At 42.9% G+C, this 24,716-nt stretch overlaps 2 protein-coding genes across 6 annotated transcripts in view; one reads left to right on the top strand and one right to left on the bottom strand.

Annotated features, from left to right (window-relative positions):
• The window catches only part of SOCS6 (suppressor of cytokine signaling 6), a 32,161-nt gene extending 9,660 nt beyond the window's left edge, over positions 1-22,501 (bottom strand). The window contains exons 1-2 of one of the 5 annotated variants that reach the window (XM_074339856.2): positions 22,362-22,500; positions 18,442-18,626 (exon numbers count right to left, since the gene is read on the bottom strand). The gene's annotated coding sequence lies outside the window, so the exon portion shown is untranslated. Of the gene's footprint in view, positions 1-18,441; positions 18,627-18,738; positions 21,044-21,068; positions 21,234-21,290; positions 21,416-22,361 lie in introns of those variants that run through there. The other 4 variants (XM_019715177.3, XM_088798039.1, XM_019715184.3 and 1 more) reach the window with 4 other exon arrangements.
• LOC148758443 (uncharacterized) lies at positions 164-24,290 on the top strand. Its single transcript, XM_088797621.1, has 4 exons — positions 164-244; positions 2,811-2,931; positions 21,735-23,271; positions 24,050-24,290. Exons 1-3 carry the CDS (start codon positions 164-166, stop codon positions 23,066-23,068), a joined length of 1,536 nt encoding a protein of 511 aa, XP_088653747.1. The 3' UTR covers positions 23,069-23,271; positions 24,050-24,290.
• The last annotated feature ends 426 nt before the right edge of the window (positions 24,291-24,716 follow it).

Below are 24,716 nucleotides of genomic sequence, written 5' to 3'. Positions count from 1 at the left end.
GTAAACACTAACAAAGTTCTACCCAATAAATACCAGGAAAGAGAAGGAAATATATTAAATAACCACCTCCCCCCCAAATACTTAGTACTATGTAGTTGTGTAAGTACATCTAAAAGTAAAAATGATCTTTGATCCCCAAAGTTGAAGATGGATGAAGAGCATAATGGCACTACCTCCACCCGGGACGCGCTGGCATCAGGCACCAACCAAAACAGAAGCCTGCACTAAGTATCCGAATATTACGGTAAATGCTACAGACTGTAATTTCTGCTTATCAGCCATTTTTCATAAAGCCCTCTACTGCCCTTTTTCTGCTCCGTTTGTAAAGTATTTTACTAAATCCAAGAGGGGTTAAGACATTTGATGCAAAACCAAGAGATAAGATATTGCAGGCTCCAAGACAGGTCAAAGAAATGACAGGAAAATGCTGGACAGAGACAATCTGATAAAGTATTCTTAAGCAGTAAATCCTGACATGACGAAAGACTACAAGCTGTGGTATAAATCAGACCAGATTATAAATAAAGACATAGGGGAGGACACGGTGATTTGTGACTTTGCTTCCGAATTGCCCCTACCCGCTGAATGATGGGGGGGGGGGCAAAAGCTATGAGCAGCTCTTAGAGTCCCTGTGAACCCCTGAACTCACAGCCTGAACAGTCTGTGTTCTTTTCTCATCCATCACTGTCCGATCCTCAAAGCAGTCTTGACCCAAAAGGTCTATCTTCAGAGAAAACTTAGTAAGTGGGAAGAACGCTCCTTGGTAACAGAACGCAACAGCCCTTGCCATCAAGGATCACCATTTCCTGGGACAGGTCGTCTGGGCAGCGCAGACACAAAACCAGTAAACCAAGGAGGACGTGATGACTGGTCATTGAGACAGACCCATGAAGAAGAAGGTGATCGGAGAATATTGGGGTCCCTACTCTAGATTCCATGAACACCTAAGAGCCCTCCTTGGCCTCTCTGACGAGCCAGTATTCAGGCCGACGCGGACTGGAGAGAAGGAGCCAGTCATGCAAAGGGAAGGCTGAGGTGGAGACGTGTACAGAAGCCCTGAAGGAGGAACCTGCAGATGCAAACACTGAGAAGCCCGATGAGCCTGAAGCCTGGGTGTGAAGGGCGAGTGGGGCACACGACGGCCAACTTACGGTATTGGGTCTGATGCCAAGGGCAATGAGAATTAAAAGGTTTTCAGTATCAACACGGTCTAGTTTACAAGCACACTTCCCAGTTTTGAGCCCACACATCCTCTTCAATACCAGGAATATAACTCTGATGACCACCCCCCCACCCCGAAACCCTTGTTTAAAAAAAAGACGTAGAATTCCTTAATAAAATGTAAAATGTTAAAACAATCACTAGGTGAGTACTACTCAAGTTTCCTTAACAGGCCACAGGCCTCTTAAATCTTTCTAACAATGGTTGGGTTGAGATCAAGTTCAACATAGACTCACTGGAGAGGCTCAAACATGAGGCAACTGAGTATGAAAATTTTATTCATACCTGATTCCCACTTGCAAGTAATTCTCCATAATGCCCCAGTTTTGTGCTATAATTTTAGTGACACTAAAGTAATGTTCCACTTCAATTAGAATTATTAACCGGTTGCAATATGACAGTTGGTAGGAGACAGTTGTAGGTGCAGACCCTTCCGGCATACTCGTCATTACATTAGACGTGTGTGTGTGTGTGTGTGTGTGTGTGTGTGTGTGTGTGTGTGTGTGTGTGTAGACACTGACAATGCAGCTAGGAATACATACAGACGCATCTCAGGGTTGGGTGGAAAACATACGGAGCACACGCGACACACAGCAAGCCCAGGCTTAGGGGTCCCTAATTAGGTAAGCTCTGAGAAGTAGCTACAGCAGCTGAAGACCCAGAGTGTGATGTGGGAAGCAGGTCTGAATGCGACGAGTACAGTGGAGGCTCTGGCAGCCCATCAGAAGGCAAGAGCCTCATCTGCTGCCCACATCTCTCTGGTCTTTCTCAAATCCAGCAGCCAAACTTCAGGAAGAGTAAAACTCCCAGTAGCTTTCCATGGCACTCAGTGAAGAGCCGGTCTTCACAGAGGTCTGTAAGGAAGCCCTCCTACAAAGGCCCACGGGGCCCCCATGATGGAGCTGTACCGTCCCGACACCAGTGTGCCCTTCCGTCTCCACTGCCTCCGTGAGGCGCTGACAAAACCGCAACATGCTGCCATTCAGGCTTGTGCCGGCTGCCAGTGTCACACAGCTAATCCCCTCACTTCCCTCAAGTCTTTGCTCAACTGTCACTTTCCCAAGGAGACCTGCCCTGACCGGGCCATTGAAGCTGCAGCACTAACCCTCTCACCGTGTTGTATTACTTTTTCCTAGCATACAATAGGGCTTTCTGATTTATTATGTTCTTTGTCTTCCTCCCCCTTTATATTAAAGAATTTAAGCTTTACAAAAGCAGGATTTTAACTGTGCTTTAGCCACTGATGTGTCCCAAGAGTCTAGGAGCGTCCCAAGGGCGTCGAGGTGCTCAGAAATTATGAATAACTGAATTTTAGACATGCGATCCCATCGGCACAGTGATGAGATACCCTGCCCACCTCACCTCCCTCACTCCCCGCCTCGCCTCAAGGAATAACTTGTGGTCATTTAGGATAAAGTCACGAAAGGCCTTACCATGCACGGCCCGGAAGGCTCTCTACTTGGTGGTGTCTGCTCCAGTCACACTGCAAGCATTCATCTTCACGTTCTCCTAACACGCAACTTTTTAACACACTGGCCCTTTAATCTGAAATGAGTCCCTTTTCATTCTTCTCTGATTAACCGGTTCAGACCTCAGCTCACCTGTCAGTCCCTCCCCGGCCACACCCTGCTCCTCCTGCGCAGGTGACACTCCCAAGCGCAGGCTCGGAGAAGACCGCGGACCTGTGCCGCCTAGAACTTCCATCAGCAGGTGTGCTCTGGCCTGTCTGTATCACTACTGGACTGTAATCTACATGAAATCAGAGACTGTCAACTTTTTTTCTCACGTTTTACCCCCAACACCTAGCTCATACCTGGCCCAAAAAAGGTACTCAGTGAGCACGTGCTGAATGAAAACAGAGTGAGTGGAATGAGAAGAACACTGCGCCACAACGACAGGTGACCTACCTGCACCTGGGGTCCACGTGGTGCTGCTCCCCACTACTGAATTCACTTCAGAGAATGAGATTGATAACCACAGGAAAAGTACCTGGTAATTATCTACTGCATAATTATACTTTTTTCAACCACCAATCCACATGCAACTCAATACTAACATTAAATAAACAAAATTCAACTCTAGACCTTAGAAACCATAAGTTCTATTAGGCCATATGGTCTTCTATCTCTTCCCTTCATTTTCTAGGCAAAGATTACTCTGGAATTTTTAAGAGTATCTGTTTTTCTGTTGCACTTCCAAAAATATATGCCATCTTTTTATAGGATTACCATCTGTCTCCTCATGCCTAAGTAAATGTTCTGAATTAGTTTTACTGCTTTTCTAATTGTAAAATTTTAAGTTTACACATATACTTGGAAATGTGTATAAAGGTTCAAGGGAAAGGTTTTAGACATGAATGTTTTATTCATATGGGTAGCAGGTAACATCTTCAAGTAATTTTAAAATCTCTTTTTTAAGAAGTGATTGGATGGAGCCACGCCTGTCACTGTAACACCTAATGAAAAACTTTCTGACAACATCAAACTACTTAACTTTCAATGAATAAAACAGCTTATTATCATTTTACAAGTGAGGAAACTGGGTCTCAGAGAGAATAAAATCTGCCCAACCAAGTTAAATAATTTGCCACCAGGAAACAGCAAGTCCAGAATCTGAACCTGGCTGCTACCCCCAAAACTCACATCCTCCCACTGTACAAGCTGCTTGCCGGTCGGTCTACTGCTTAAATCAGTGGCTCCCAAACGTTCTGGACTCAGCACCCCTTTAACCTCTTACAAATGACTGAAGACCATAAAAAGATCTAAGTGGGTTATACCTGTTGAAATTTATCCTATTAGAAATTAAAACTTCTAAATATTTTGTAGGAGACAAAAATATTTAATTGCTAATTCATTTAAAAATGACAATATACTCATTACACGTTAACATGAAAAATAAATATATCTTCTCAGACAATAAAAATTCACTGTGGCAGGGCAGATGGCTCAGCTGGTTAGAGCGCGAGGTCTCAACAACAAGGTTGCCGGTTCAATTCCCGCATGGGATGGTGGGCTGCACTGCCTGCAACTAAAGATTGTAAACGGCGACTGGACTTAGAGCTGAGCTGCGCCCTCCACAACTAGATTGAAGGACAACGACTTGGAGCTGATGGGCCCTGGAGAAACACACTGTTCCCCAATATTCCCCAATAAAATTAAAAAAATTAAAAATTCACTGTGAGAAGTGGTCGTGTTTTACCTCATTGTACATCTTTTTTCTGCCTGACAGAAACAGGTGGACTCTCAGGTCTGCCTCTGCTTTCAATCTGTTCCAATATGTTGTTTCAGTTAAAGCATAAGAAGCAACTTCAACCTCCTACAGATATATAGTTAGGAACCGGAGGAACGTTTTATGCAATAACCTTTTCACATGAGTGTGGACATTTTCCTGTGATACCACACAAAAAATCAACAAGTGACAGTGTCTTAAAAGTTAGCTGCACTGAGAAATCTGAGACCATATTAAGAATTTTACTTTGAAAGTTACTACTTTCAAATCCATTAGTCTAGCTTGCATTTTGAATGAATCTTTTCCGCATGCCTGTTTCTGTAACATCACATACCATGTCCCCCGAAAATAAGACCTACCTGGAAAACAAGCCGTAGCATGATTTTTCAGGATGACATCCCCTGAACATAAGTTCTAATGCATCTTTTGGAGCAAAAATTAATATCAGACCCAGTCTTATTTTCGGGGAAACACGGTATTAGTTATTTCATTATACAATATGAAAAGCTTACATTTGTTATATTACCACCAATCTCATTAGAACTGGGAAGCAGTTCAGCTGACAGTATAGATATAAACTTTCCACAATCCTAATTTGTGCTTGAAAGCTTGAATTTATCATTGGCATCAATACTGTCAGTGAAGTGACAGGCTTACTTTGATCATTTATGAGATAATAACTACTAAAAACTCAAGCTGAACAACCATAGTTTGTCAATTGTTCCTTTAGGTAAAAGCAGTGTTTCATGAAAAAGTAGCTATCTCAGCTAGCAACTCAAACAATGACACAAGTTCCCTCTTGAGACACCTTTCTTTGGTATGTGATGGAAATTGCTTTCTACACACTTTTCATTTCTGCATAAAGATTTTGAAAAGATGTGTATCCAGCGTCAAGATTTAATACAATAAATAATTTTTACAGCTTTATCAATGACATTCTTAAATGTAATTAGAACGTTCTTTTTACAAGTGCTTGGAGGTAAAGAGCACATGACTATCGTGGAGATTTACTACTGTTACAGCTAGTGCCTTGTTAGTGGTCAGACACCATCGGTTTTATCCACTACTGCTTGTGTACCCTCAGTGACAATGGCTACACAGTGGAAAAGGCGAATAATGTTTTAGCATTATTATGTTTTAGCATTCAAGAGGATCCAGAGACCACACTCTGAAAACTGCTAGCTTAAATAATCTGTGAAGACAGTTTAAAAGAACAAAGAGAAAGATTTTTAATGTAAGAAAAGCATCCATATAAAAAATTAGCAAGACAGCTCTGTTTACGGTGGCCAAGACAAGGAAACCAAAATGTCCTTTGATAGATGAATGGATAAAGAAGTTGTGGTATATATACACAATGGAATACTATTCGGTGGTAAGAAAAGATGAAATAGTACCATTTGTGACAACATGGATGGATCTTGAGATTATACTGCTAAGCAAAATAAGTCAGATAGAAAAAGCAGAGAACCATGTGATTTCACTTATATGTGGTATATAAACCAAAAACAACAAAACAACAAGACAAATGAAGGAACAAAAACTCAGACACAGACAACAGTTTAGGGGTTACCAGAGGGCAAAGGGGGAGGGGGACTCTAGAAGATGGTAAACAGGGTCAAATCTATGCTGATGGAAAGAGAACTGACTCTGGGTGGTGAACACATAATGTGAGATGTGAATGATGCATTACCGAATCGTACACCTGAAATCTATGTAACTTTACTAACAATTGTCACCCCAGTAAAATTTGAAAAGAGAAAAAGTTAGCAAGGGAGATGCTGTCGCTGTGTCCTTCTGCACTAAAGGTCGCACTGCCAGTTTCTGAGCCAGATTTGAGCCCTGGTTCGTGCCCTCCCCTTTCAGTTCCCTGGATCCTACTCCAGTGTCCCCAAACCTGCCAGTACACTATTGCCGTTACCTTCATGAAAAAGGAAAAATAAAGAACAGATACTAAAGCCTTTTCAGAAAAGAAGTAGAAAGGAGGGAAAGGTAAAGACCCTATAATGAAAAAGAAAAGGGCAATGGCCGACATGACATGAAATATGATAGAATTTAGGGCCCAATGTTTGTCACGCCAATAAACATGAATGGGATAAACTATTAGGGGGGAAAATAGATTTTCAGATCTGGTTTTAAAAATCCAATCATACTATACGGAAATGCCACACTAAAACCAACTGTTTCGGAAAGTCAAAACTACCACAAAATCTCTATTAGCTGTCCTCTCTACAGCGTGCCTGTGAGTCTCTTCTTTTATCAGTGAATTGTATCCAGTTGTATTCTACTGGAGATGAGAAACATCATGGGTCTCGGTCACTTGTTATAACAATTCCTGGGTGTGGCTGGTGCTCCTCCAAACTTTTCTAAATTTATGGCATGATTTAAACATGCAAACAAATACATTTTTAAAGTTCTTGCTATAAAAACAGTTAAGTGATTTGTAAACACCAAATAAATGCAGATGGCTAAAAAAATTTTCTGTGGAATTAGGTGTGGCAAAACCACTCTAAAAGACAAGAAAAACATTACTAAAAAAAAAAAAAAAAAGAACACCACCACCTAGGCCTTTGCACAAAGATTGTTTTGCAAATATGCTTAACTTCTAACTCTACTTAAAAGAAGAGCCAAGCTAGAAATCATACTGGTGGGAGGAAACAATTCCAGGTACATCCCAGGACTGCTAGCATGGCTGTATATCTGTAAACTTAGTAATATATCATAGATCCAAAAAGCAAAATCGTATTATCACAGCTACCACACACACAAACACACATAATTCAAACATCAATTCTTGAACCCCTCCCTAAAAAACTGTAAAATACATGATACACGAAACAAAATTAAGAGCCATAATGAAGAAATGCTGAAAACCAGCAATGAGGATGCCAATTAGCAATACCATTAATTAGCATTATTTTCAACATATAAGCCAGTTAATTAGACAAGAGTAAGAAATAAGTATAAATATTGGAAAGGAGGAGACATAACTGTCATGTAACAGAACAACTATCAGGAAAAAAAAAAAGAGAAAGAACCTGGTCAAGGAACTAATTATAAAATTTATAGGTAAAAATCACTTAGTAATTATTTCTAAAAACCTGGTAAGAAACTATAATAAAAGACATTCTATTTATAATAGTTTCAAGAAAGATTGAATTTTAAAATGTTCAAAACTACATGAAAAACTTGAAAACTCCTCAGCGGATCATCAGTGTTCTGGGGGGCAGGGGAGGAGAAAGAGAAAGAGAGAGAGAGACCTTGCTCTCAGATAAAACAATTCAATCCCTGTCAAAACACAAACTCAAGATTCCAATAAAACATCAACAATGGTTTTGCAAGAAACCTGACAAAATGATATTGAAGCTAAGTTTGACATATAAACAATGAAAAGAGTAAAAAAGAAAATTCTAAAGCACAAACGAGGAACAATGAACTGTACAAAATATTAAAACATACTGCAACAGCTTATACTGGAGGGGGAAAAGACTAGAAAGTCAAGAAATAAACCAAGATACGTATCAAAAGAGGACGTGACTAAGGACATACTGCACTAGTGCAGGACAGACGGATTCTTCAAGAAATGATGACGAGTGAGCTGGATAACCATTTGGGAGTGGAAGGGAAAGCAAGGCTTGTACTTTACTACATGAAAATAAATTCCAGGAGGATCAAATATGCAAACATTTTTAAAAGTTGGGAAAAAATATTTAAAAACAAATCTTGCACTGCAGAAAGCCTTTCTATACATAACATAAAACCTTGAATCCATAAAGGAAAAGATCAATTGAGTCTAACAACACAAAATTTATAAATTTCTAGGTAGCCAAAAAATGGCATAAAGCCAAAAGATAAACTGGAGAAAAACTGCAAATACCTATGACAACATAGTCTACGCTCTTAGAAATCAGTGAGAAAGGCACATAACCCTAAGAGCAAACGGGCAAAATATACAAATAGTTCACACAAAAAGAATGACAGAAGAAAGACAGAGAACAAGCGAGAGAGGGAGAAAACTAATTCCAGTGACCAATGAACACCCTAGAAGGTTCTCAACTCGTTAGTCTCATAGAAAGCAACAGAATTTGGGGGTGAGGGGAACTGCTCTAAATCTTGGGTGTGGTGGTGGTTGCATGACTCAATGCACTTGGATAAACTCAACAGCAACCTATAAAGGGTGAGTTTCACTGTATGGAAACTGGGCCTCAACTTTAAAACCACTGAAAAGGAAATTCAAAACAAAACAAGGTATGTTTAGCCGATGAGTGTGAAAAGTGCAATCAGTAACAAGGTTGGCACGGGTGAGGAACTGGGCACTCATAACTAATTGTTGAACTGTAAACTGGGACAATTTGTGGAGGATTATTTGAAAATACTTATTAAAATTTTAAATTTGCATATGCTTTAACCAAGTAACATGCGACTAGGAACTTGCCTTTGGGATACATACTCACTCACACGGAGAACAAGGACAGAAGGAAAACGAGGTGCCCACAGCGCTCATTTTTGAACAGGCTCATGTTACTGGATCATCTCCCTAGTACTGGCCTACGCCTGGTAAAGACAGACCACACACAGGCCAAGTAGGTGCTGGGCCCCCTCTGAGGCCATCTGAATACAGCGCGTCTCAGGGAACCCTGACAACCCTGCAATTCACTGCTATGCACGAAGAAGTGGACCACAGAGGGAGCACTCCTCTGGAACCCGAATGCGTGAGTTCTCGGATATCCCAGCTCCACCGTTTAACATTGTGTGATCTTAGAAATAACAGTATCGATCACTCAAGTTAGCTGTGAGGTTAAAATGGGTTAATACCTATATGTGATGTCCTTTAAGAACCGCCTAGCACGTAGTAGGCTATGTAGGTGCTAGTGGAACAGCAGTAGTAATATTCCCATTGTACAGATGGGGAAACTGAGGCAGGGATTAATGCTCTTGCCTAACATCACACAACTGATTCTATACAACGAGCCCACTCAATCAGTACCCTAGACTTTTACTGCATAACTCATTTTGGTAAAAATGTGGAGTTAACCTAAATATGAGGAAATGACAATAACACACATCAAAAACCAGTAGTCTAGTTTAGTAAGCTATAATCCATCCATATAATGAAATGTTATGCAGATAAAGAAAGAGGTCCAAGATACATTATTGGAAAAAGGCAAGCTACAAAATGGAATGCAAATATGGTCCCATTTGTGTATATATTTGTACGCCTAAATATGTAGAGTAAATGTGTCAAAGAATATCCAAATACAGTGATTACACCTGCAGTGAACAGGAAGAGGGACCGGGGGCCCAGGAGACATATATTTTCTGTGCTAGGTCTCTCTGTAACCATTGAACACGTTTTACTTTACTACAAAACCGCCCTACCACACTTACAGAAGAAAATAGGCAGTCCAGGTACAAGCACCTGTCTGTTTCAGCCACCTGGAATCAGGAAAGGCAGGACTCTGACGCCCTCAGGGCCAGAGGTCTCCACCGCCTTCCTAATCCTTCGCCCTAAACCTTCCCACTGTTCGCCATGCTTCTGGCTTCTGACCTGACAATGTCAAGTCGTCCCCTCCACACCTGCCTGACTCCAGGGACCTCACTTCCCTTCCACAACCCAGACTCTTCTGCTGGCTCAGCTCCCTGTGGGCACCGAGGACGAACACCGTATCCAAACAAATACCTGACACCTAACAACCCCGGCATCCGCAGTCACCCCATACAGCAGGTGTTCTCATCACGCACTGCGCTTTCTGCACATTTGCTTACCTTCCGCCCACCTACTCGCCTGCCTCTCCTGTCTTATCACTCCAGGTCATAGTCCTGTCTTGACACTGATAAAACACTCCAGTTCCTTGAAAAGCCTAAGGAGACAGCTGCAAAGCCATAGTGAAAACACGGGCATGAAAGATGAAGTCCTTAAACTACCCTCAAGGCCCCTGGATGCTAGCACAGAATATGAGGAAGCAAACATTTGCAGAAGACTATGGAAGAGAAGGGCTGTAAAAGAAAGATGTTTAGGGTGAACCATCATTTGGAGGAGACGCCTGTCACACCAGGAAGGGGGCAGGTGTCCTGCCACTGTGGCTACTACTTCTGTAGCTACTACCACCATGCCCACCGCCACCCATGCAAACGTCACCGTGTACATACTAAAAAATGCACATTAATCTTGAATCCGCCCAAGAACTCTATTTGGAATGTACTATCTTTAGCTGCATTTTAAAGAAAAAACTAACCCTTAGAAGCTCATTTGCCCAAAGTCACAAAGGAGGCTGCCGAGTAACAGACACAGAGCGGACCCCCTTGGCACATGACCCAGAAACTGCAAGTTCCCCGTCTGCGTTACCGTAACATGGGCCTGGGAGGACTGAGCCCAGTGACTCAGGGCACGGATCCTGGAGCCACGCTGCCTGAGTTCAGACCACAGCCACCGTCTCCCCACGGTCCCATCCACGCCTCAGTTTCCTCATGAGAAAAAGGGAATAAAAAAAGTATGTACTAAGGGGGATTCACTGTGGCGTGATGGAACAAAAGGCCGATAAATCCTCTCTGCAAAACACAACTCTAAAGCCGGGCCAAACTGTCCAAAGCAACCATGCCAGCACTTCGGAGACAAACAGCATCCACTGAGAAACTCATTCATGAAAGCCACTGAACTTGGGGACTTCATTAAAATTCCAAACTTTTGTGCTCCAAACTGCATCATTAAGAGAAAGACAAGCCCCACACTGGGAGGAAATACTTGCATATCTCATATCTGATACAGGATTTGTTCCCAGAACATAAAAAACTCTTACAACTGGATTATACGACAAATAATCCGATTTCTTAAATGGGCAAAGGACTTGAATAGACCTTTTACCAAATTTAAACATACAAATGACTACTGAGCACATGAAAAGGGACTTGCTAGTACCTACTGGTCATCAGGAAAAAGTAAATTTAAACCACAGTGAGACACTACTATATACCCATCAGAGTGACAAAATCTGGTGTTAGCAAGAAGGTAGGAAAACTGAACCACTCAGACATTGCTGGTGGGAATGCAAAGTCAGTTGGCTTTCAATCAACATTTTTCTTTTTTTCTTATGTGGAAAAATGATTTAAATGCATGGTCCAATATGTAGAACAAAAACACTTAAGAATACGGCAGGTACATTTCAGATTTCTAGAAATCCCTCCACATCAGCTCACACAGACCTACTTTCCTTTTTCTCCAGCTATAGATAGTACTTGTGTCTTGATGTTTTATCCTTTTTGTGGTATCTTGAGGAACAGAAGTTTCTCGTTTTATTTTAGTCAAATTTGTCAGTCTTCCTTTCTTATTTGCCCTTCTATTGTCTTAAGAATTCCTCTGACACTTGAAAGCATATATTCTCCTGTATTTCCTATAAAAGTACTGAAGTTGTGCTTTTCACATGTAAGTCCTTCATTAATCTAGTAATAACTTATGTGTGAGGCAGGAATTAATATGCATTTTTCCACAAAAACAACCAATTGGCTCAACGTATTTCCAGAAAAATACTGATCCCCATAAGACTCAAAGATATGCAAATTAAAATAGTAATGATTTTTCACAAGTGAAATCAGCAAAGATTTTTCTAAATAGTCATTACATGAAAATGTCTTAATCTAGTTGTAAAAATATAACTTGGTTATATATGCAACTCTTAAAAATATTCATACTCTGACCCAATAATGCTGTTTACAAATCTTAAAAGAAATAATATGAAACCAAAGTATAAAGTCCCCTGCATTACTGTATATGATAAAAAAATAAATTTAACTTTTAAATATCAAAAGAATCCTAATTTCTAACTGTATGACAATTGTAAACAAAATTCTGGCACATCTGCACAATGGAACTTTAGGGAACCACTAAAACTGATATTTATCCAGAGCTATAAATAACATGGGGGAAAATTTCATATTGTTCATTTGTTAAGTGTAAAAACACAGGAAACAAAATTGTATGTAAAGTATGGTCTTGATTATGTAGAAAGAATAGGGAGGAAAACAGCAGAAATGTCAACTGGATTGCAGAAATTTTTGCAAGTATCATTATCAATACTTTAGTTTCAAAATATTCTATAATAAACATGGATGTTTTTATAATAGAATCTGTGAACTTGTTTGTTCTTAAGGTATTTTTTAAAGAGAATGCCTAAGTAAATCCATTAGGTTAAAGCAAAATACAAGACTTTTTCTTGGCTTTCAGTTAAGCCATGACAGCCAAACAAAAATATAAATTAAAAGATAAGAGTATTGTATTACTTTTATTTGATTAGAACCTAGACAGCCTTCTCTTTTCTCCTCACTCCAGCCAAAATAGCTTTTTGTACATCTGACATTTTGTTTGGTGGGGCTGAAATAGTCAAAGTCTAAAAGACAAGAATAATAACCCCACCAACTTTTCATGGTCCCTTTTTCCTTCCTTACTTCCCTTATTTTCCACAATTAATCATAATCATTCTCTAGCACATACCCTTAATTCCCTTCCCTCACTCTCACGCCGAAAAACTCTTGGCAAAACCACAACATTGGTTAAATCCAACTCTGCCTATGCCACGCCTGTACCCGTCCTTACAGGGGAATGTGGCTGGAGAAACACATCACCGCTGATTGGCTCCCTTTAGTCGAGCAGGAACTTCAGGTGGAGCCCTAATGCTGCCTGCAAATCACACGCCAGTTCCCTGATCCATTCGCGCTCTCACTGTCCTGGCTGACCATTCCACATCTTTCCTCATACCTGTAACACTTACTCCCCCATCCTCCATCCTCCATCTCAGCTGCTAGCCCAGCTTCCTGTTTCACTGAGAAAATTAAAAAGATCACAAGACAACGTCCAACTCCAACACCACTTGTTCTGACATGGTGACACTGGCCTCCACGTCTGTTTCCGTCCTGTTACTGCACAGACGCACGTGCCTTTCCAAAGGCTCCCCTCCCAGTGTGTACCTGGTCATCACCTCCCAACGACTGGCCCCTCTCCTCGACAACTCCTAAAAATGTCATTTCTCACGTGTAAACACATTCCTGGACCCCTTTCCCACCAGCTGTGGGTGGGGAAAGAGGTCCCACGTCTTTAATCCCGCTGCAGCAGAACACTTGAGGAGAGGCATGCATCCGCGAGACCTACAGTTCTGTGTGGGGGAATCCCACCCTGGAGACCTACTGCACCACGCTGCAGACGCTGTAACGTCCACACTGCGATGCAGCACCGATTCTCAGTCCCCACGTCGGCGCTCCAGCAGCAGCGTCGACACAGCGGATCACTCCTCAGCCTGCCTCCACATCTCATGTGGGGGCTCCCCAGCTCCGGACTTTGGTTATTTCTTCTCCATCTCCTCGTGCCTCTGAGCAACTTCACTTGTTCGCAGGCATGTCATCCACTCCCAAATCTCTCTCTCTTTACTTACCCTACTGATAGTCAACTCCCTTCCTGACACTGCCACGTTGTTCTCATAGATGTCCCAGAAGTGACATGTTCAAAACAAAACTCTGGGTCTTGCCCTTCCCATGGCCGCACCTGCTCTTGTCATCTTTCCCACTTCCATTTACGGCCACTCCATTCATTCAACTGCTCCGATAACCAGTGGCTCCTCTCGTCCTGTCACAGTCCACATCCAGCACATGACGAAATCCCAGTCTCAGCTATTTTCAAAATACATGCAGAATCCAATCATGTTTTGCCACCGCACTGGTCCAAGCTTTCCTGCATCGGCCTCCTCGTTACTTCCATTCTTTTCTCAGCTTGGCAGTGGTGCTCAGGGAACTGGCACAAACGCTGACACCCTGGCTACTGACAGTATCCTGAAGAAGGTCCTTTATGTCTGACTCAGGAGCATCATGTCTTGTGGCAGCAACCAAGTAACTGATTCAGGCTAAGCAGTTAGTCTGCACATAGGGTAAAATCTGCGCTGCTTCACCTTCGAGACAACTACATGCAAGTAAGAATAACTGAAACATAGTGAGGGCAACAGAATCACTTGGACTTCTTTTAGGACCTCTGGATCTTACCCCAATAAGCTTTATTTTGAAAAGCAATATGAATACTTGTATGGTTACAGGTGGATAAAGAAGTTTAACGATAACCAAGTAAAGAAAAATGGATTTAAAGCTGTCACACAATTTAAAATGTAATAAATTAACAATGAGTTTATAACTACAGCAAAAGCACTAATAAATTTTGAAGTGATTCACTCCCACTGTGTAGGCTATTGACATAAAAATATAGAGTAGGCAGCACTGAGTCTGCTGTGTGACCCTGAGTCTCCTAAGTCTGTTTTCCCATACACAGGCTGAGTTCTCAAACACATCCAGCTCTAAAAGTACCTGATTCAATGAAAATAAAAATACGCAGATACTTAGAAATTTAACCTGCAGAGAACTTTCACACGAGCATTTCTAAGCATCTTTTCCGATGTGTTCAATACATTCCTATTAAATTGAATATGAAACAAATGTTCATAAACTCATTTAAATGTCAATGACGCTGGCTTATACGAATTAATGAAATAAACTCACTCCTTAATTTCCTAATTTAGATTTTTAACATGTTAGATTTAAAAAGTAGTACACCTACGTAAATCATCACTGTCTTTATATATATGCATATTAAATTTTTAATGTATATATTTTTCCACCATTCTAGGCACTTGCGAATATTTTAGCTAAAAAGGTAGCATATGCCATAAACAACCTCACTACTTTCACTGCCTATGAGAAATGACCTCACTGTTTAAACTATCAAGTAAGTAAGATCCTTTGAGAATTTCTCACAAATGCTGATGATTAAGTGTGACCCAAAGATCTGTTTGCTGTTTTGTTTCCATCCTGCGGCGGGGATGCTGTATGGAATAGTGCAATGCTGAAGTTCCTGCACTGCTTTTCATTCAACATTTTGAGTGATTTGTTTATACACATAATCTCTTCAATATGTGGAACGACTAAATCAAAATTTTTTAACTTCTAAAGGCAACATGCACATAAAAATAACTGAAACTTGACGCAATTGCTTTGAATGCTCTCAGCCTTTAGATCTTAACACAAAAGCTCCAAATGAAAAGCAGTTTATCAGTTATTCAAATGCTTTTGCACAGAACATATAAGAGTTGTTCATTCAGTTTGCGTTAGAGAATATGAGCTGTCAAGAGAAAAGATCTTTCCTCGTGTTCTGTAAGTGCACTGAAATTAAGAACAGCAGATTTAGGATACAAACATAATCCACCTAAGATTTAGTAAATGTATATTAAGAGCAAAACATAAACCTCATTCACTGATCTTTAGAGACAAGGTGGATCCTGGAGAGCAGTAATTATTCAAATTTCCTAACACAGCCCCAGTGAGCAAATAATGCAAAAGCTTACAAAATGGGAAACATTACATGCACAGTAAAATAACGGTCAGAAGTAATCACTTAGAGCTGGCCAAACATGGGATCACTTCATGATTTTAAAATGATCCAACTTAAACCAATTTGTGTTACCCACTACTGATCAGCAAGCATTTCATATCTAAGTCACACGCAGCTCAGTGATATGATGTGCTTTCGTGACAACACTAACTGAAAACCTTTATTTAAAGAAAAAATAAACAGGGGTTCCCCCAAAGTAAAAGGTTTTCATATTCACTGATGCTAGCAAAACAAACAAACAAAAACTATTAAAAAGAACAAAATAACTTTGGATGAGCTTCTTATGAAACACTTCTTTATCGCCTGTATTCAAAAAAAAAAAAAAAAAAACCAAAAAAAAACAAAAAACCCAGGGCAATGAAAACTGGAAAGCAAATGACAGAAGATAACAATAGTGTTAACTGGCTTAGAAAACCTGGAGAAAGTTGAACTCTAACCCTCGTGGAGGGAAGGCAAAATAAGAAAAACAAGTCTTAAGAAAAGGTATCACAAATCTGAAACAAGAGTCATATGCTATTTATTTTTAAAAGTGGGGAGGGAACAGTTAGAAAACAAAAACTCCTAGTCAAAATTAAAAATTCAAAAGAAAAACAGAACCCCGCCCCCCGCAAGAAAAGAACAAAAAGGCTGAGTTAAGAAAAAGCTAAAAAAATTAAATTTTATGATCAAGTCAGGAGGTCCAACATCCAACAAAGAGCTTCAGTCAGGAAAAGAAAAAAATTTAAGGGGAAGTAACTATAAAAAAAAAGTTTTAATTTTCCCAGAATTGAACAATACAAGTTTATAGATTAAAAAGGATCCAAGAAATCTCAGTATGTCCAAAGGAGAAAAAAAAATCAGGCATATCACGGTAAAAGTTTAGAATTTAGGAGATAATACAAAAGTACTATAAAGCTTCCAGGAAGAGAAAAAATTACATATAAATGATTGGCATGCGGATGGCAACTGACTTAGCAGCAGCAATAAAAGCTGAAAGCTGGTGAAGCAATGCCTTCAAAATTCCAACAGGAAATTACTTTCAACATGGCACACAATCTGGTCAATGACTTCTCGTGTGCTTCCATCTTTCTCCACGTCCTTGCAGGGGAGTAAGACTGGTTCTGGCCAAAGCACTGTGAGCCAAACTGATGTGTCGCTTCTGCTCCAAATATTTAAGTGCCAGCCTGTGACCTGTCAGCTTTCTTTGCATGTGCTGTGGAAACCTGGAGCCACAGGGTGACAGGAGGGGGGAAGTGAAGGTAAAAGCAGACTGGAGCCAAAGGAAGACACCAGAGGATCCCCAGGCTCACAGCAGACTTGACAGCAAGAAATAAAGCTTTCCTTCCGTACTGAGATTTCGGAGTTTCTCTGCCACTGCAGCATAACCTACCCTATGCTGATTAAACAGTAACCTAGAAGTCTACACAGCCAGACTAGAAATCACATATTTAGAATACAGATGTTTTGTGGCACGCAAGGCCACACACACACACACACAAAACTCCCCATCACCTGTCTAGGAAGTTAGTAGGAGAATGAGCTCCATCAAATCAAGGAAGTAAACTAAGAAACAGAAAACAGGCAACCCCACTTACGAGAGGAAAAGAATCTCTAGGTTGATGATATACATAACTCCTGTTGTTCAGCCTGTTTGACGTAACGTCCCTGCCATCTATGCCTCTTCCCAGTCACATACAGGTCACCCTCCAAGAGCCAGCTCAACGGTGACATCCTCCATGAAGACACAAATCCAAATTCCCTAGCTCCCAGGAGTAAATGAAAACATCTTGCGTCAATGGCAAGAAGGGTAACACACACCGGACTCCATTCTGAAATCTGTACTGTGGTATGTGACTTTGGGCCGATTACGTAACCACTCTTAGTCTCAATTTCCTCATCACCTGTGTGAAAATGAAGCTGGTTAATAATCAGAAGGGTCCTTCTAATTCTACAATGCAGTAATTCTGCAAATGTACAAAACCACCAAAATACTAAGACAATTCTGTTTGGTACATGCTTGCATATTATGACAGTCTGTGATACTTAGTACTAATGTTAGTGTGTGTGTGTGTGTGTGTGTGTGTGTGTGTGTGTATTTTCACTTTAAAAGCAATGTCAATAGACAAAAATGACTATTGTTAAAGGGATATTATTTCCTTTAAAACCAAAATTAAGCTTTAATAACAAACACTTTCATTATTACAAACACCAAAACAAAATTCACAAAAGGAAAACCATACAAAGTAGCAAGTCTACCAGAAACAATTTATCTTACTTTAAAAGTGTATTAACCCTGCTGCTTCCACTGTCCAGCCTGTTACTGGTGTGGCCAGAATAACAACTAGCACTACCAGTATAAGCAGCGCCAAGTCACAGGCTATCTGGAGAACTTCGTGCGTGCACCTCTTCTAAACAGTTCTAAAGAACAACACGAAACTCCTAAAATTGTTTTGGACGAAAACTTTATCTAATAGGAACCATATATTCCTCTGCCTTCTGAAAAAAATACTTTAAACACAAGTGTGTATATTAAATATTATCTCAAATTGCCACTAAAGTGCTGTATATAGACAGAGGCCTCTTCAGATAACCCAATTTACCTGTTGGGAGATTTCAGGAAGGCATAGTGACACCTTCAGGGTTTCATGATGCTCAGATGACTGTTTGTCTCCCAGACCTTCAGAGGGTCAGTTTTGTCTTCTTTCTTCTCCTCTACTCGATAGTCTGCTCCCAGGGACAATGGGATAGCCACTGCTCCCCAAACATAGTCTCCAAGTGTGATGCCCTTTTAATAATTTTAAGAAAAAATTTCAGTGTGATAGTTGTTAAGAATGATAAAACAATATTAAAACAGTATGAAAACAAGAACATGGGCCTTGCAAGGCCAGATGTGGTACCTTTTTGTTTCTAGATCTCCCAGCAACCGAATGCAGTGACCCAGTGCCAAGCGACCCGATCCCTGTTCACTGCAACCATCTGCAATCCTCACACGTCTAGTGGCTGGTCCCATAAATACTTCTGTCGACTCCCCTTCTCTCCCCTCTTTTACTTCCAGTTTTCTTGTCTCGTTGGTCTCTCACCCTTCCCTCACAAACGGCTTAATTAACAAGAAAAACCAAGTCTTACAGACATTGCTGATAAACCAGAATATTCCTTTTAACTGATCACAGTGTAAACTAATTGTTATCATACTATTAGTACGTGTTATAGTCCAGGCACTGAACTCATTCACCTACATGCACTATCTCATTTAATTTTCACACCAATGCTGAGAAAGGCATGAGTTTACAGAAAAAGGAAACAAGATTTAGAGATTATTTTAAAAACCTACCCTATGACTTTCTGCAGAACCAGGCAGAAGCCTGGCAGCCCCAAGGTAAAGAGCTTGCATTTTACTTTAAACAAAATATATACTCTCAATAACTGTCAAGCGGATTATTAGCCCTCCTTTAGCCCCATATAAGGAATAAGACTCAGAGGGGATATAAAATGTGTCCAAGGTCACAAAGCTAGTAGTGTACCCTCTTTCCTAAAGATCTAACACGTCCCAAACGTCCTGTGTGTGCAACGCGAGAACTGAAATCTTAAATGACTTTACCTAAGTACGTCTATTCTTGAAACATCAACAAGACCAACAGTCACCTAAATACAACTCCCAAATAAGTAAAATTAGATGTTTGTATGAATCCCCAAAGACACTAAATTTAAAGTAAAATGTGCCCTCAGTCCTCAAGCCTTCACTACGTATTAGCTAAACCAACATGCTATACGGCGTAATAAATTAGCCATAAAAAACATTAATGACAATTTCACTCTCGGTACAATTCAAAACAAGTCCCACCGCTGTTTCTATTTTACCCCCTGCACAGCTCTTCGGATCAATCTAGCCATACAAAAAAGTTTCTCCTTTTTATGACATATACTAGCATTACAAGTTCCTCCCCTGTAGAAGGAATAATTTTACAAAGGCACTCAGGCACCACAGATGCAGCATTCCCTAAACTGGAAGGAAGAGGTTAGGGACGAGGATAGACAGCTGACATAGACAATCTTCACTTCCAATAACAGACGCCAGAAGATGAGCTCAACTCTAGGTCACTTACTATCTACCCTTGTAAAGGATTAGTTCTATTAGGTTATCAGTAACATGGGGTTTTGACCTCATACTTCGACACGGGTGTGTGTGTGTGTGTTTGTGCATCAACCCATTTCACAAGACTGCATATTTTGAAGGGAATAATAACAGTAATCGCCACAAACTCAGACATGGACATAAACATTTCCTTTTTTCAGAGTATATTATGACATTCAAATAAGATGACACAACTACTTCTATGAGTAAAATAAAAGATACTACTAGTAACACAAGTTTCCCAAAAACCGACCACAGTGAAGAAAACTACCAGTTTTCTGAGAAGCAATGTTACATAACAAGACAGTCCTAAGATACTTGCTTCTGTTCCCTAAAATGAGAGCCATTAAAAGGAACAGTGAGGGCGGTAAAATGAGCAGGAATCCGGTCAGTACAGTGGAGCTTTTCCTCCCAGGTCATAGCACAGCCCAGGTTGGCTGCAGCCCAGGTCAATAGCACCCAAACCCCTTCTATGTGGCTCCCTCCCTGCTAGATGCTGCTGAAAGGGCACCAGGTGACACCTGAGGGTGTGCCCCTGGATCCTGTGGGGGTCACGTTTAAGGCCTGCCAGTCTTCCCTTTAAAAGATGGGGAAGCCCTCCACAACTAGACTGAAACTACTACTTTACTCGGAGCTGATGGGTCCTGGAAAAACACACTTAAAACAAATAAAAAATTTTTAAAAAAAGGGGGCAGGGGAAGGGCACTGTACTTCCCATCAACTCAGAAGGTATTTAACGATCCTAAGAAAGGCTAAGAAGGGAAAATGTGTTTTGAAGAGTTGCACAAGGGAGCCCCCAAACAGGTCAGGTTCAGGTGAGTAACCTGTCTGACCCTTTCCCAGGCGGAATAGTGCAAAGCACCTGCCGAACCCAGTCAGTTCTTCTAAGACTCCTGATTGTCCCCCATCAGTGAGCCGGCTTTCCCAAAGAGAGCAAGAAAACATTAGGGACACTGTTGGAACCAATGGGGTGAGGCCACCTATTCCATTTACAGCTGGAGACTCGAAACCATATCCAGGCCAGGTGATGCAGCACTTGACGAAGGAGAAAGCACAGGGAAAGTATGTGTCACAGGCCACGTTCTGGGCTTTTACCTGTGAAACTTGGCCACCAATGCCATTCATGTTTTTAAGTAACGCTGACTCTCCAGAGCACTAAATATTCCATTTACAATTCATTCATTCCAGTAAGCCGGGCGTATTTGATGTTGTGGTATTTGGTGGGTTAAAAAAAAAAAGTCAAGCTAAATGTATGAACCTCTTGTGGTTGAGAACACCTCGGAGATTTCATCTTGAAGTAAGTAGATGGCTGTTTACCTTGGTTGGTATAATTATGTTTTTACTCCAAGGCACACATCCAACGGGAACTGTCTTTGGGAAACGTTCTGGGCCCATTCACACGACTGCTGACTACGATGTCCTCACACCAGCAACAGCCTCATCCAGGGCAGGACGTTCAAGAGGCCTGGGCTGACCTGAATTCCACGCGATGGATTTCATTCCCGGAAGCCTGAGATCTACCTCCCATTCCCACCTGGTCCTTAATTCCACGGCGTGGGGCCGCGAACCCCCAACTGCACGTTCCCACTACACGTGAAGTTGGCACACAGACGGGTGCACACATTCCAAGTTTTGTGGCAGGACCTGCACTGAGCAATGTCAACAGTTCTGCTACACTGAGCCACCACGGTGTCCCTGAAGTTGCCAACTCCTGAAACAAACTGAGAATCAAGGCCTGTCTCGGTTCCAGGGCCATGTGAGACGCCACCGTCCCCACACCCGGCCGTGCGCGGAAATTCACCCCCGCAGCACCTCCCGCCGAGAGCAGGCTGCGGGCCCGGCGGCCGCGACCTCCGACTGGGACGGGGACGCCGCGGACGCGGCCGGGGCCCTGCCGAGCGCCGCCCGCCGGCCCCTGGCCCCGGGCCCGGGGGGTCCGAGGCTGCCGAGCGGCGGGCGGTGGAGCCGCGCAGGCCCCGCGCCGCCGCCCCAGGCCGCGCCGAGCCTCGGCCTCTCCTCGGCGGGCTGCGGGCAACAAAGGCGGCGGCCCGGGCCCGGCGCGGCGCGCGTGGCCGGGAGGCCGAGGGGCCGGGCGGCGGCGGCGGAAGCAGGCCTCGGCCCTCCCCGGCGACTCCAGGCCCCGGCGGCCCGGACGCCGCTCCCGCCCGCCGGCCCGGCCCCCGCCCGCGGACCCGCAGAGGCGGCGCCGGGCCTCGCGCCGCCAGGACCCTCGCCTGCAGCCGGGCGGCCTCCCGGCCCAGCCCGCGCCGGATCCGGCCCCGCCGCCCCGAGGGGAAGAGCGCCCCGCGGCCGGCGGCCCGGTCACCGAGGAAGGCGCAGGGAGCCCCGCGCAGCCCCGGCCCCCGACTCCGCTGCACGGACGCTCACCCGGCAGCCGCCGCTCCGCTTCCTCGCCCAGCGCCGGCGCGAATACGGCGCTCGGCCGTCCTCTCCCGCAACTCCTCCTCCCGCCGCCTTCCTCCTCCTCCCGAGGGGCGCGACTGCGGAGGAGCCGAGCGGGCCGCCCCGCGCCCAACACTCGGCCCGCGGCGCAGGCGGGCGTCCGGGCGCGGAGGCGGGGGGCGGGGACGTGCGCAGGGGGCGGGGGCGGGAATGTGCGGGCGGCGGCGGGAACGTGCGGTTGGGGGGCGAGGACGTCCTGGCGGGGGGAGACGGGGGCGTCCGGGCGTTCGGGGATGGGGGGCGGGGGCGTCCGGGGACGGGGCGGGGGCGTCCGCGGGCCGCGATGTCCGGGGGCCTCCAGGGGCGGGGGCGCCCCCCGCGGAGGCGGGTGCGGTGGGCCAGGGGCCGGTCCGGGTCCCCCTCCCGCAGGCCGCTTCCCCTGCGCTAGTCGTCCCCTTCTGCTCCCCGCTTCGGGGGCCCTGGCTCACGCGGGAAGGACAGTCCCCCCGGGCCTCTGGCGCCGGCGACCCCGGTTTGTCCCTGCGGGAGGGAGAGACCGGGGACTACCCAGCACGCACGCGGGAGCAGGGCCGCCGTGGAGAAGCCCTTCCCCGAGCCGCCTCTGGCTTAATCGTAGCATTTGCTTGTTGAAAGGAAACTTACTGTTTCAAGCATTCTACTTTTCCGTTTAAGCCCTTTTTAGCCCTTTTCACTACGGCCTGTGCGGCGGAGTTACAAGGAAGTGTGATGTGAAGTTGCTGTGTGATAACTTCACTCGTTTCTTTGGGACTTGGCTGAAGGTGCTACTAATGTGTCGCAATAACAGCAAATTTGATTTTTGTCCATGAAAAGCAACAGGAAATTTTATTTCTCTTTTGATGAAAAGCGATTAGAGGTAAGTATGAAAATCTAACGTAAGCATTGTGGACTTGAAAAGTTGTGTGTCTTGAATAGTATGGACCTTTTAAAAAAGGAAACCAATAGGCTAGGGGTAAAAAAGTCTGTAAGTTGTTCACGTGTGAATTTATATCTGAATTTATACTATACTTCAAAGCTGCTGGTTAAGAAAAGTTTAGGTTGGTGAACACACAATGTGGTGAATAGATGCTGTATTACAGAATTGTACACTTGAAACCTGTGTAATTTTACTAACCGTTGTCGCCCCAATACATTTTAATTAAAAAAAGAAAGAAGAAAAGTTTAGGTAATCGATCTTAATTCTGACAAATGTCTGATAGACCATACTTACCTAAACACAAAATCTAGTTTCATAATTTAAAAATTGGATTGTGTGACTGAATAGTATATATAAGGTCGATGTCATTTGTCGTGTGATTCGCCAGACCACTGTCATCTTCAGTTTATAATTTGTTAATAAATCTCACCATTACTGTTAACCGTGATTTAAATGCAACTCAATTCACAAATAACTACTGTGTTTCCCTGAAAATAAAACCTAACCGGAAAATAATCCCTAGCATGATTTTTCAGCTGAAAATAAGCTCTAATGCAACTTTTGGAGCAAAAATTAATATAAGACCCAGTCTTATTTTTGAGAAATATGGTAATCACAGAGAATGTAGACTAAAACAGAATGGTCAGAAAGGTTAGTGGTAAGAGATAGTAATTCAGAAAGAAACAAACTTTGCAACCCCACGACCTCTTCTTTTAAGCCCTGACAGCAGAACCATGGGACTGATGGGAGTATCAGGGACACCAGTGTCCCCTTACCTGATCTCGAGACTAGGAGGAGGAGCTTCCACAGACTAAGCTAGCAATGGGCTGAGCTTAGTAGGAGACACGAAGAGGACCCTTGGCTTCTGAGTCTGGCAGAGCTGGTCTGGCATCTCTGCTTCGACAATTCATGTAGTTGTGTAACTGTAACCAAATTTCTCAGTTTCTACTTTCGAAGAAAGAGGGGTAGGGTGGGAGGGGGGGCTTGATATTACCTGTACCAAAACACTGTGAAAGAATGCACAAAAACTACTTAACCTGGAGCTGGTCCGTAATGATTATTATTACTAGGTAATGTATATTTTAGGGGCCAGGCATTGCATTAAGCTCTTTAGTATATATTATCTCCTTTAATTTTAACAATAATCTATCTATAAAATCAGTATTATCATCCCCCACATTACAGATGAGGAAACAGGCTCCTTGTATATAAGTATAAGCAGCTCCTATGGGGCAGAGCTGGAATTCAGACTTAGGTTTCTATCATTCCAGAATATGGGCTCTTAACCACTAAACTCAAATAACAGTGATAAGGATATAATAATACAGCAACAACTTTAGTGTAGATATACTAGTGGCTAGATTCACGATTAAAATCTCCAGGCT

This window comes from Rhinolophus sinicus, chromosome 4 (genome assembly GCF_057876585.1).
Source record: "Rhinolophus sinicus isolate RSI-liver-muscle chromosome 4, RSI-T2T, whole genome shotgun sequence".
Classification (NCBI taxonomy): Eukaryota; Metazoa; Chordata; class Mammalia; order Chiroptera; family Rhinolophidae; genus Rhinolophus; species Rhinolophus sinicus.
Note: the sequence above shows the minus strand (reverse complement) of the source record. Positions and strands in the feature narration are given on the sequence as shown.

Coding starts and splice junctions, on each gene's coding strand:
- LOC148758443 (XM_088797621.1), top strand. CDS start 164: ATGGCACTACCTCCACCCGGGACGCGCTGGCATCAGGCACCAACCAAA. Junction 245..2,810: donor CTAAGTATCCGAATATTACG/GTAAATGCTACA, acceptor TAACCGGTTCAG/ACCTCAGCTCACCTGTCAGT. Junction 2,932..21,734: donor CCTAGAACTTCCATCAGCAG/GTGTGCTCTGGC, acceptor GGGCCATGTGAG/ACGCCACCGTCCCCACACCC.